At 34.5% G+C, this 12,408-nt stretch overlaps 1 protein-coding gene across 4 annotated transcripts in view; it reads right to left on the bottom strand.

The window, feature by feature from the left end:
• CLOCK (clock circadian regulator) overlaps window positions 1–12,408 on the bottom strand; it is a 138,276-nt gene that overhangs the window by 45,416 nt on the left and 80,452 nt on the right. For all 4 annotated transcript variants that reach the window (XM_079778356.1, XM_079778354.1, XM_079778357.1 and 1 more), the window contains exons 9-10: window positions 10,716–10,805; window positions 2,989–3,109 (exon numbers count right to left, since the gene is read on the bottom strand). In XM_079778356.1, the coding sequence (XP_079634482.1) occupies window positions 2,989–3,109; window positions 10,716–10,805 (211 nt within the window). The remainder of the gene's footprint in view (window positions 1–2,988; window positions 3,110–10,715; window positions 10,806–12,408) is intronic.

Genomic DNA, 12,408 nt, shown 5'->3' with positions numbered 1-12,408 from the left:
TTCAGTCCACAGGCCGACACTCTATCCACTAAGCCAAACCAGCTAGGGCCATGCTACTCTTTATAGCATCATAGAAATTGCCTTCCTTTTCATTATGTGCTTTAAGTTCCATACACATATTCATTTACCTTAACTTTATGCATTGTGGCTTTCATCCTTATAACCTTGATAGCAGGGGTGAGAAACCTTTTTTTCTGCCAATAACCATTTGAATATTTATAACAAAATTCCCAACATAAAATTCGCCTGCTATATTTGTTCAAACATTTAAATAACTCACCCCTAATGCCCTGGCTGGGCCAGACCAAATGATTTTGTGGGCCTTATTGGAAAATAAGGGAATACTACTGTACTGTTAACTTCAATGGCTTTCCTCATTATTACCACCTCTTCTTAAAACTCACATTTCATTCCCACAGACTGAAACTTTACCTTCCTCCCTTATTGAATATTTCTATATTTCTACTAATCAGTCTTCTACAAACATTTTTTGATCTTGATCTACTATTATTCTTTATAAATTTATATGCATTTAGTCAACTTAATTACTCCTAAATCTCTCTCTCTCCCCAACTCTAACATTTTGTATAAGACGAAGTCTTAGGTCACTATGTGCTTTCAGGACATTTCTACTCGATTGTCCCATCAATAACTCAAACTAAAAATATTTCAAAGTGAATTTATCCCTCTCTCTTCCTAAGCCAGCTATCCTTCCCCTCTGTCCTATGTGTCCCTATTTCCCAAGATAGAAACGGTATCAATTTGGTCTCTTCTCTTCCACAATCCCTCAAACTAGTCTGTCACTAGGACCTGCTATTTATTTCATCAAAAAAGCTCTCATAAGTTATTTTTCCAAATGAGCATCCAATACCACCAACTTAGTATAGATGCAAATCATCTAGGTAACTACAAAAAATGTATCCTATATGCCTCCATACTCTTGCCACTAGGATTTAACTTTCCCTACTACTGCTAACTAATGTTACTTTCACAGTTATTATTTCAGCACTCAAGGACTAGTAATGCCTTCTTCGTTCACAGCATCAAACTCACATTCTTCTGTTATTATCATGAATGACTTCATTATCTACCATAACAGGTTCAAAATCTAACCACCTTCTTCCTAAAACCTCCACGGATGAACCTTAGCCTCTTGGTCTCCTGCCTAACACCAAGTCCCATTGAGTGTATCTACTCAACACTCACATACAACTTTCTTCTCCATCCTTACTTCTATTGCTAGTATTCTGTAGTTTTTATTTTTACCTCCAGTCTAATCCTTTTAAAAATTTTCCACCTGAGATTTTGTCCAAACCAAAAACCTTTTTTCCGGGTCCTCACTACATAAAAAAATAAAAATCAAGCGAGTCTGAATGAAAGATTAGGCCCCATTTCCTTTTCTAGATACAAATAACACCACTGGTACCCCCTCACGTTCATTAAGGCTCAAATGACCTACTTGCAGAATGCTAAATTTTCCTGTTTTAAATCACGTTTAATCTTCTGGCATAAAACACTTTTTTCTGGGAAAATAACTTTTTGTATATCGGTTGTTTAACTAGGGGGTCAGTAAGTCTTTTAATTAAGGCTTTTCTCTATCCAAACATATTGTTGCCATCCACCCTCCAATCTTAGATGCAGAAGCCTAACGTCTGTCTTCTGCCAGAGGCTTTCATTCAGTTCTCCCACCAACTCTGCCCTTATGAAGGCCTCTATAGTGACCCTTTCTTTGTCAGCTTCTAGGTCACAGGATTCTACCTTTCTAATTCTTCTCTCCTTGCTCTATATACTCATCTCAAGCAATACAATTCAATCCATGACTTCAAATACTATTTATAGGCATATAACTAACTAATCTACATCATTATATCTAGCACAAATCTTTCTCCTAGGTGAAAAACTAGAGTGGTCTATTGGTAATGTCATAAGAACTTAATTTTTAAACAATTATAAATAGGCTTCAAATGGACTCTCCTGGTCTCTAGTTCATCTCATCTCCTTCTGACAGGCCACTCATTCACATCAAAGATATACATTCATACATACTTACACATATATATGTGTGTGTGTGTATGTATATCTCAATTCTTGGACTATTAGTTTTCTATAGAATTTGAGAGTTCAAAATACTAAGAACTTTTCAAATGATTAATAATATCAGAATTACTAGAAATGTCCAAATTAACCCTTTGCACTCGCTTGCTTTTTTCTCGATTCCTTTATTCTAATGCTAACCGTGTCTAGTCACACTCGACATCCGAGTGCAAAAGGTTAATATCAGTATGACCAGAAAAGTCAAAACTGAAAAATGAAAAAAGTGATTTAAAAAAATATTTAATAACTAATAACCAAATATAGTCTTGTGATCATCTCAGATTTACATAGAGAAAAATTTAGTGAAGAAAATGAGGTATTCTGGTCAAATTAATTTGCCAATGAACCTAGAAGAAATGTCTGATTATACCATAATATTTTTAGTTTTCAAAAACAGGAACTATTTTTCACTGTTCTTGGCACTTCTCTGATATTGCACAAGTGCCTGGCATGTAACATATATCCAATAAATGATTTTTTAATTAGTAAAGCAAACAATTTTCTTTAGTTACTATTTCTTAAAAATACAGAAGTTATTGTTGTCCAACTGGTTGATTATAGTGAAAATGAGAATATTTAATTTTCTCATTACATAAGATTTTATATAAAAATAAAAACATATTCCAAAGTTCCACTTTTGTGTAAAATACAGTTTTATGACATAACTATTATAACAAAAAAGATGGGATTTCCCAATATATTCTAGAATAGAGTTCAGACTTTAAAATACAGTCTTAATTCCGTATTATATACATTTTTTAAAATTTAAAAGTGATCTAATAAGGTTTGTGAAATGATGCTATGTGTTTAGTCAAACATGTCTGTGTTTGTTACAAAAGCAAAGTATAACATGACCAAATATATTTAGCTTTTTCCTTAACAGCTACTACTTACATTTTAAATATTCCGGGGTTAATGAGTCACTTTCCAGCAGATGGGTAGATAGTATTTTATAAATCTCTGAATGTTCCCCCTCTGGGATGAAATTAAATATACTTTGATCCACAAGATCAGACTGAAAAAAAAAATTCAATAAAATAAAATAACTTTAGTGATTCAAGAGACATGTATTTTAAAAGGATATAATAACTTTTAAAACATCAGGTGAACATATGATTAACTTCTGATTATTTGTAGAAACTAACAAACATCAAGTTACAGAGCACAACAGAAAGAACAAGAGAAGCCTGGCTGGTATGGCTCAGTGGTTGAGCGTCGACCTATGAACCAGGAGGTCAGGGTTCTATTCCCAGTCAGGGCACATGCCCAGGTTGCAGGTTCAATCCCCCGTGTCGGGTGTGCAAGCAGCAGCTGATCAATGATTCTCTCTCATCATTGATGTTTCTCTCACTCTCTCCCTCTCCCTTGCTCTCTGAAATAAAAAAAAAAATAATTTAAAAACAAAATAAATAAAAGTGGAAGATGATTAACATGACCTCCATGTCTCCGTGTCTTCATCAGATCCATGATCGATATGATCTTGAAAAGTCTGATAAATGATTTGCGAAGGTGAGTTTCAACAAATTTGAACATTTAAAATATAACAGAACTAAGAAAGTTGACTAGGAAAATCTTTGGCTACAAGACACAGCCCTACGGTATACTCAAACCTCTGGTAATTTATGGTGGTATTTACTACAACAAAGGACCAAAGGACTAGCCACAGGCTAAGCAAAGAGGAGATTTGACTTTGGTGTCATTTCTATTGTCTAATGTGTTTTTTCCTTTTTACTTCATCTTTTCCAGCCATCCATCCTGTTCCCATTGTCAAAAAGCCCTGCTGTTAGCTAACCCTCCTCCCCGAAAGCAAGTAATATGTCAAACATTATAATCCTTGGTCAAATATGGCTTTAATAATGATTCATTAATCAAATGTAATTTGACAAACAGGTTGCCTACAATGTGCCATGGCTATGGGAATCAAATACGAATAAGACAGTTCCTATCCTAAGAACCACTGACAACAAAACGAATCAGTGACTTCACATTTTCTACCAAATCCAAACTATTTTACTTGGTTTCTCCATATTTTCAAACAGCTCTGTGGAATCCTGGAGATACTGAAGGGGTGTCTCAAGGACTGTGGAGATATGTTAAGGGTGAAAAGGAGCTGTGAAGGCAGGGCTAAGGCTCCTTTGCCTCTGTATTCACAAAAGCAGTTCCACTTTTATTTGGGTTTATATTTTAAACATTGTAAAGATTTTTTTTGAAGAAAGAACTTCATGGTTTAAAAACAAAAACCCTTACAACAAAGGAGAGCCACTGGGAAGGTGGGAAGTGCTTTTACTGTACCCTTCGTAAAAGCCATACATTCACATTCTTTTCTCTAGCCCTCAAAGTCTGCTCTATAAATTGGAATAGCCTTCCTCTCTTCCTCCACATATTTGTATCTTCCACCTTTCAAAAGACGAGTTCAAATTATTTCCTTCAAAAAAGTATTCTCTTAACACCATAATTCACAGTAAACAAAATTTCTTCACTACTTATTACTCTTATCATTCATTTCCCATAAAAAATTTCTGTTAATTGTATTTTAATGTCTATGTCTTACTGCCTGCTGCCCATCCTATATAATAAAAGCCTAATATGCTAAATGTCCAGTTGACCTGTTGGCCGTTCAACCAATCAAAGCGTAATATACTAATGATATGCTAAGGCCACTCAACCACTTCCTATGATGTGTACTGACCACCAGGGGGCAGTCGACCAGTCGCTATGACGTGCACTGACCACTAGGGGCAAACGTTCCGACCAATAGGTTAGCTTGCTGCTGGGGTTGGGCCAATTGGGACTGAGTAAAATGGGCCGGATATGCCCTAGAGCCCTCCCATATCTCTCCCCAGCCCCGATGGTGCACCCGTGGAGTCCCTCGGCCTGGCCTGTGCCCTCTTGCAATCTGGGACCCTCAGGGGATGTCGGAGAGCTGGTTTCAGCCTGATCCTACAGACTGGACCGAGGAACCCCCACTGGTGCACAAATTCATGCACTGAGCCTCAATTAAGTAAATAAAAGCCCCCTATCTCTTATATATTTTCCTCCTCCCTTCAAATTAAGACACATTAAAGTTGTGCATTGCATATACCAGTTACTAGTATAATACATGATTCTAGATTAAGGAGTTATTTGATAAAGGCTTACAGATAACCACACTAAAAATATATCTGCATTTTAACAAGGTTTTTTTTCTGAAAGTCTGAAAAGCCTCTAGAACAGAAGTTACTAGGTGTATTGGCTAATAATGCGGATTTTGTAATCAAAGAAAACACAATAATTTCAAGAGAAACATCAAAAGTGCTTTTTCAAAGTAATGTCCATCACTAGCTACACATTTCCCCCATCTTTTAGGTAATCTGTGGATACCATCCCAATAGAACTTTCCTTGTTTTGAGGCAAACCATTCAGAGACCCAATTTTCCACTTCTTCGTACGTTTTAAAGTGCTGCTCAAAAAGTGCGTGTGCCATCAATCAGAACAAGTGCTAATCTGAAGGAGCAAGGTCTGGTGAATACAACAGGTGGGTTAATACTTCCCAGGCAAGATCTTTTAACATGTCTTTAACTGGTTTTGAAGTGTGTGATGGTGGGTCATCATGAAGCAAAATTACTTTGCCATGTCTTCTGGCACATTCTGGTCATTTCATGATCAAAGTATGGTGCAAATTGATTATTTGTTCTTGATAGCGATCAGTATTAACAGTTTCACCTGGTTTTAGAATCTCATAATACACCATACCTTCCTGATCCCAAACGCAGAGCACTGTCTTCTTTCCGAAGTGATTTGGCCTTGCAGTACATGTTGATGGTTGACCTGGATCAACCCATGATTTTGTGCATCTGGGCTTCTCAAAATAAATCCACTTTTCATCGCAAGTCACAACTCGATGCAAAAAAGACTTGCTTTCGTGCCGTTGAAGCAACATTTTACTGATGATTTTTCGGTTTTCCATTTGTCTTTCGTTCAGTTGACGTGGCACTCATTTTCCTTCCTTTAAAATCTTTCCCATTGCTTGTAAACGATCGGAAATTGTTTGCTGAGCAACATTTAATCTTTCTGCAAGTTATTTTTGAGTTTGACGCGCATCTTCATCCAATAATGCTTGTAATTGTTGGTCTTCAAACTTTTTCAGTTGACCTAGACGTTGTCTTTCACATCGAAATCATCACTTTTAAAGTGTTTAAACCAGCGTTCACAAGTATCTTGAGATAGAGCATGTTCACCATAAGCTTCCTGAAGTATTCAGCAGCACTTTTCTTCAAAATAAAGTAATGAATTAAAACTTCCCGCAAATGCTCTTTTTTTGGCACGAAATTCAACATTTTTAAGTGTAAAAATATCTACGATGTTAACACCTTCAGAAAATTTGACATATGAAGTTTTGAAGCTTGTTGTCAATATAACTAAATAGCATACATAACAAATCGCATATATATCAACATATGTGTAACTCAATCTACTGAAAAAAATCCGCATTATTAACCGCTACACCTAGTATGCACTAAAAATTCAGGCATGAATAACAAAAATGCTAGAAAATTGCTTTTTATTGACAAAACAGACGCAATGATATTAATGTAAAGAATAGTTTAAACAGAAATAAAACTATTTGAAATACTAAAACTTTCATTTTGAGAATGATTATAGTTTTCTATTATTTACTCTCATTGACAATTTCTTTTACTATTTCAGGAAATTATAAACTGACCTATGTTATCCTTGCTTTTCCAGCTATAAACAGATAGGTGTTTCATATTCACAGAGAAAAGAATATGAATGAGTAGCACAGAGTGGTATGACCACAAGCACTGTTTCCCCTGAAACTTGATACTATGAAGGATCAGTTAGCAGGTGACTAACTAATGTATCAAACTTTCCATTAATCACCACATTTAAAATCTCTAAATGAAGCTAATCATACTTAATATCACCATACCATTTACTCAGTTCCCAAACACAATTCAAAGAAAATTAAAAAGGCAGCTATCCTGATCCTTTTATCTCCTTCAAGCATTTTCATAAAGAAGAAATGTAAATCCTGCTAAGTTAGTTATGTGACATATATCAATAGCCTTTCTGTTTTTTCTACATTTTGTGGAAACTATAAAATGTTACCAATTATCTTTTCCCTCAGGTAGACAACTGACCGACAGTTAAATAACTGCAGTAGAGAGTAGTTGCTTAAAAAGGACTGAAAGCTCCTCAGAAAATATGTTAAAATATATGTTGAATATAACATGTTTTTAAACAACTGTGTTCCTTATGCATAGGCATAAGAAATGTAAGTTCTGGCACTATTAAATAATCATTATATAACTACTTAAAAAAATTCTAAATCCTATTTCTGTATACTGCCGATAAAGACTGTACTGGCTTTCTTTATATATACTGATTTCAGAGAGGAAGAGAGAGGGAGAGATAGAAACATCAATGATGAGAGAAAATCATCGATTGGCTGCCTCCAGGGAATTGAGCCAGGAACCTGGGATATGCCCTGACCAAGAATCAAACTGTAGCCTCCTGGTGCATAGGTCGATGCTCAACCACTGAGCCACCCTGGGTGAGCACACCACAGGGTTTACTGCCTTTCTTAAAACACATTTGTGTTTATATTCCCAAACTCTCAAATTAAGAGGAGAAAAGGAAAGGCTTGCCCAGTATCTTCACAGAGGCACTTTTAGTCCTGGACTCTGCTAAGCTGTAATGTGGTTATCATCTTCTCTGCATTACTAGGTTACAACTTTAATATATTCTCTCTGAGGAACACATTTAAACAAGTGTGAGGAATCAATCTTTAGTTGTAAAATTTTAAAATTTTTAAAATTTTAAGTTTAAAATATAGTAAGACATTAACTTTGTGTCTTGGAAGTTCCCCCAAAATGTTGTACAGTTAAGTCCAATTTCTCTACTTTCATGTTTCTTACTGATAATATAAAGGGGATGGGCTAAGGATGTCTAAAATCTCTTCTGGCACTGAGGTGGCATGAGCCTAATTTTGTCACAGAAAGCCAGTTTGGGAGACAAAAAAAATCGGTAAGTTTTCTTTCCAATCTCAAAAGAATAAAGCATTTATGCCCAATTATTAGCCACAAATAGGTTAAAATGTGCCTAATTTAATAAGCATGAAGTGACAAAGAAAACATTTTTTTTTTTTGCAGGATCTATAGAATCAGTCTTGTAATTTTAAGTCATATTGACCACTAATTTAAGATGGCAAGTTTTAATTTCTCAATGGAACTAAATTATAAACATTAAAGCCTAATTTAGGAATTTGCTAATGTGTCTTCCCTTCTGGCAACAGCCAAAATTCTATTTTAGATAATAGGTGTATACATTAAAACACAATGAAAGAGGCATCATTCTTTTAAACCTTTTGTTTAGCATCTGTTACAGTTTAAATATTAAGGACAACCAAAACAGAAAGTCACATATTTTTTCCTTATGTTTGATCCTATTATTTTATTTTCTCAAAAAACATGTTTCTCTTTTTGCGCTCCCCCCGCCCCCGCAAGCCATAGAGTAATATACAATTCAGCATTATCAGTGATGTGAAAAAAAGTGTCCATAGTAACTGGTGAGCAGCAAAAACATATTAACAAAGGATACTATTAACTTAGTATGGAATGAAATGGGTCTACTAGAGCAGCAGCAGCAATTTCCTCTGCCCCAAAATTCACCTACCAATCTATATGCTTTGGCTAATACAAACAATGAAAAATATCAAGATAATGTTAATAACATAGGAAACTGGGTATGGGGCACATGGGAACGCTATGTACTATTTTCTTGATTTTTCTGTAATCTAAAAACAGTTATAAAATAAAAAGGTTTTTAAAAATCCAGGATGGAATGGAAAGGTAAAGACGGTTTTCACGAGGAGGAAATGTTAATGACAAAATGCTTGGATCCCAACTAGATCTATCACATGTTATCTATTTCAAAAACCAATTAAACTTCACCTCACTAAAGATTCAACACCAGTGTGCCATTAGGAAAGATTTTTTAAAACAGCTACATCAAATAGCCTACTCATTTTTATACATTCAATAAAATATTACCAAATGCCTCTCTAAGAAACTAGCTAGCCCATGTGGATATAAAGTCCCTGCATTTAAGAAGCTACACCTACCATGATTACCCAAATAAACAGAAAATTACAATTCACTCTAAGTGTCATGATGGCAGTGCATATAAGGTAACATGAGCAGAGAGAGGAAGGGCATCCAATTCTGAATGGAGTTCAAGGAAAGTGCCCAAGAAGTAGGCTTTTAAAAAGTGTTACCACATATATTACATAAGATGCTGATTATGAATAAATTTAAAATTTTAATTTAAAAAATTACATAGTTTCTATAAATACATAATGAAAATAAAACGTATACAATTGTATATGGTTTAAAAGCATATAATACCTTTTTAAAATTAATCTTATTTTAATCATTATCTTAATCCTACAATGGGTTTCTTTCTCTAGCTTTTTTCACATGTAATTAAAAAAAAAAAAAAAAGAATAGCCCAGAAAATTCAGCTAATCAATCTGTCCTTTTCTCTGCCTATACTAGTTTACTTATGTGTTCTATAATCTGTTTCCTCTCAAACAATTTTTAGATGTTGGTTTAATTACCTACTATTTGAGCATACTGTTAATGAAAGCCCCTAGAAAAGCAGGCAAGCCAAGTCATTTTCTGGTGTGAGGCACAGAAATCAGCAAATTACTTAATGCCTGGCCTTCAGTAAGAAATTACCCTTCTAAATCTGGTCTTTTAAGTGTAGTGTCCATTCTTTATATAGAGTATGAGGTGGCAGAGTAATCAGAGGGAGGAAGATACTGCTTATCAGTATCTCTTAAAAGAGACCTTTATAATACAGATACTTTGTATTTATAATAAATTAAGAGTAATTTATAAGTAACTTCAGAATATTTATACCACAAGCCCTATCTTAGATAAAAACATTACATATTAAATAAAAATTTCAAATTCATTAAAACCATCAGCTGCAGCAGAGCATCTAACATCGTGTCTCATAGAGAGTTGATATTCAATAAATATACTTGGAGTAAAACAACACACATTAATTCTGGTGTTCACCATCTTTATCAAAATCATACAATGTAATTATTTTCTAATTCTGTACCCTTAAGGTCATATTGATAACACATTGAATATGGTCACTTAGGCTTTATCAATTCAAGCCACAGAGCACAAAAGTTCTGTATCTATTATTTTTAGTGTGTTCTTTTAAGTTATTCTTTTGAGAAAATTATTTGCATTCCTCTAGCTGTAACACGAATATCTCAGTAGAAATTTAGTTGTTCTCAAGATATTCTCAGTGATTCAGCAACATCTTCACCAGGCTGAATAAAGAGGAAACACTAAAAACTTAGCATTAGAAAAAAAGAGAACAGCAAGAACAGAGGTTAAAGTGGCCACTGAATAGTTACTACAGATTACAGAGGCATGACTGACCTGAGAAAAAACAGCCATGTTAAAACAAAGTTGTATTTTCAGTTCTCCTCCACACTCTACTTATTGCTTAACGTTGCCCTGGAGGTACATTTCCTAGTACTTTATAATGTTTAAAATAGGCATTAAATAAGAAAGAGATCACAGGATTTTTATACTTACTGGTAAATGTTCAAGTAATGACGTTACACTCTCAGACACATATATTATGCTTCCATCTGTCATGATTGCTAAAAAAAACCCATCAAGAGCCTGAAATTAAACATAATAGTTAGTTAAATGAAAAGAATAAAGAGTTTTCTAGCACAAAAATAAAAATCTAACTTACTAAATGACAAAAGACATAAGGTGGAAATTTCCAGAGCACTATCAAAATGCTAGCTTTCCCCCTTCACAATACTGTAGTATAGTATATATCTTTGTGCATTTTTAAAATGCTTTTGGGGAAAAAAATCACTCTTTAGCTATTGGATAGTTGATTTCTAAACTATAGACTTAATGTTCTACCTTTATCATTCATATATTGTATACAGATGGCCTTATTTGAAGATGCTAATATCTCTAAAGCACACACACCATTAATAATGTCTTTGGCACACAAAAGAACACATTATCTCCTTTTGTATATATCAACTGAGAGGTGTATGAACTGTAGGGAGATACATGAGGAATTTAGTGAAAGGGAAATAAATCTGAAAAAGGAGGCTAAGAACAGATCATGAAAGGCCATAAATTGCCAAGTTAAAACATAAGGACTTAGGTCTTATGTTCAATAGTAGTCTGGAAGCAGTGTGTAAATAGATTTAGAGGGGGAAAATAATTAAGATAGGAAAATCTCAATGACTTTAGAATAGTCAGGGAAGTTGATGAGAATCTGAATGAAATTAAGTGTGGTAAGAATAGAGAAGAAAGAACTTAGATATCAAGAAATGTAAAGTTAAGAGTTCAGGAGAGAAGCCATGAAGGGATACAATATTTAATAATAAAGCGATCCTATATTTTACACATTATAAAGTATTTTCATTTGAGAATCTTAGGTACAGAAGTGACTGCTAAAGATATGAGATCTGCAGATCTGCATTCCAGACAAATCGTTGGGGAATTATCTACATGTGGGGATTCGAAGGACAAGTACCAGAGAAAATGACAGAACACAACTGTCGACAAGGAAATCAATAGAAGAGAATGTTACAAGGTGAGAAGGAAGATGGATGGTTCAGTGTGAAATGAGATCAAACAGGATACGAAATGAGAAATAAATTTGGTGACTTTCAAAAGAAATGCCAATAGGAAGATCGGTCAAACTACAATGAATTTAGAGATGAGTGGATGATCAGAGGCACTTATAAACCACTCTACCAAGAATTTTAGAATGGAAGAAAAGACAGACGAAAGTTTTAAGGGAAGCAAGTATCAAGGGAAGGCAATTTTTAAAAAAGTAACAAGTATATTTGCAGGCTGAGGGAAAGGAAAATCCAGTGGAAAAGATGCTGAAGATATATAGCAGAAAAGATACAAAGAGAGGTTCCTCTTCTATTAAGAGTTATCACACGAAATTTGGATTTCTTATTTAATTATAGGGATCTCTCAAAGGATAGCAATCTCTGTTAAGAGCCATACATATATCCTACAGCACTGTATCTGCAGGACCTAGCATATGTATAGCACACAGCAGATAAGAAATACTTGTATTTAATTTCCGGAGTGGGGAGTTAGAGCAACCTCCCTCCATTTCTAAGTAACTGTTGAAGTATACACTGAATGCATGAAAAAAGGCATCCCACCACCCCTTTAATTGGGGGAGAGATTTGGATATTAAAAAGAACTTATTTTGAGTAGATGACTACCTTCTAAA

Source organism: Cnephaeus nilssonii, assembly GCF_951640355.1.
Source record: "Cnephaeus nilssonii genome assembly, chromosome: 1".
Classification (NCBI taxonomy): Eukaryota; Metazoa; Chordata; class Mammalia; order Chiroptera; family Vespertilionidae; genus Cnephaeus; species Cnephaeus nilssonii.
Note: the sequence above shows the minus strand (reverse complement) of the source record. Positions and strands in the feature narration are given on the sequence as shown.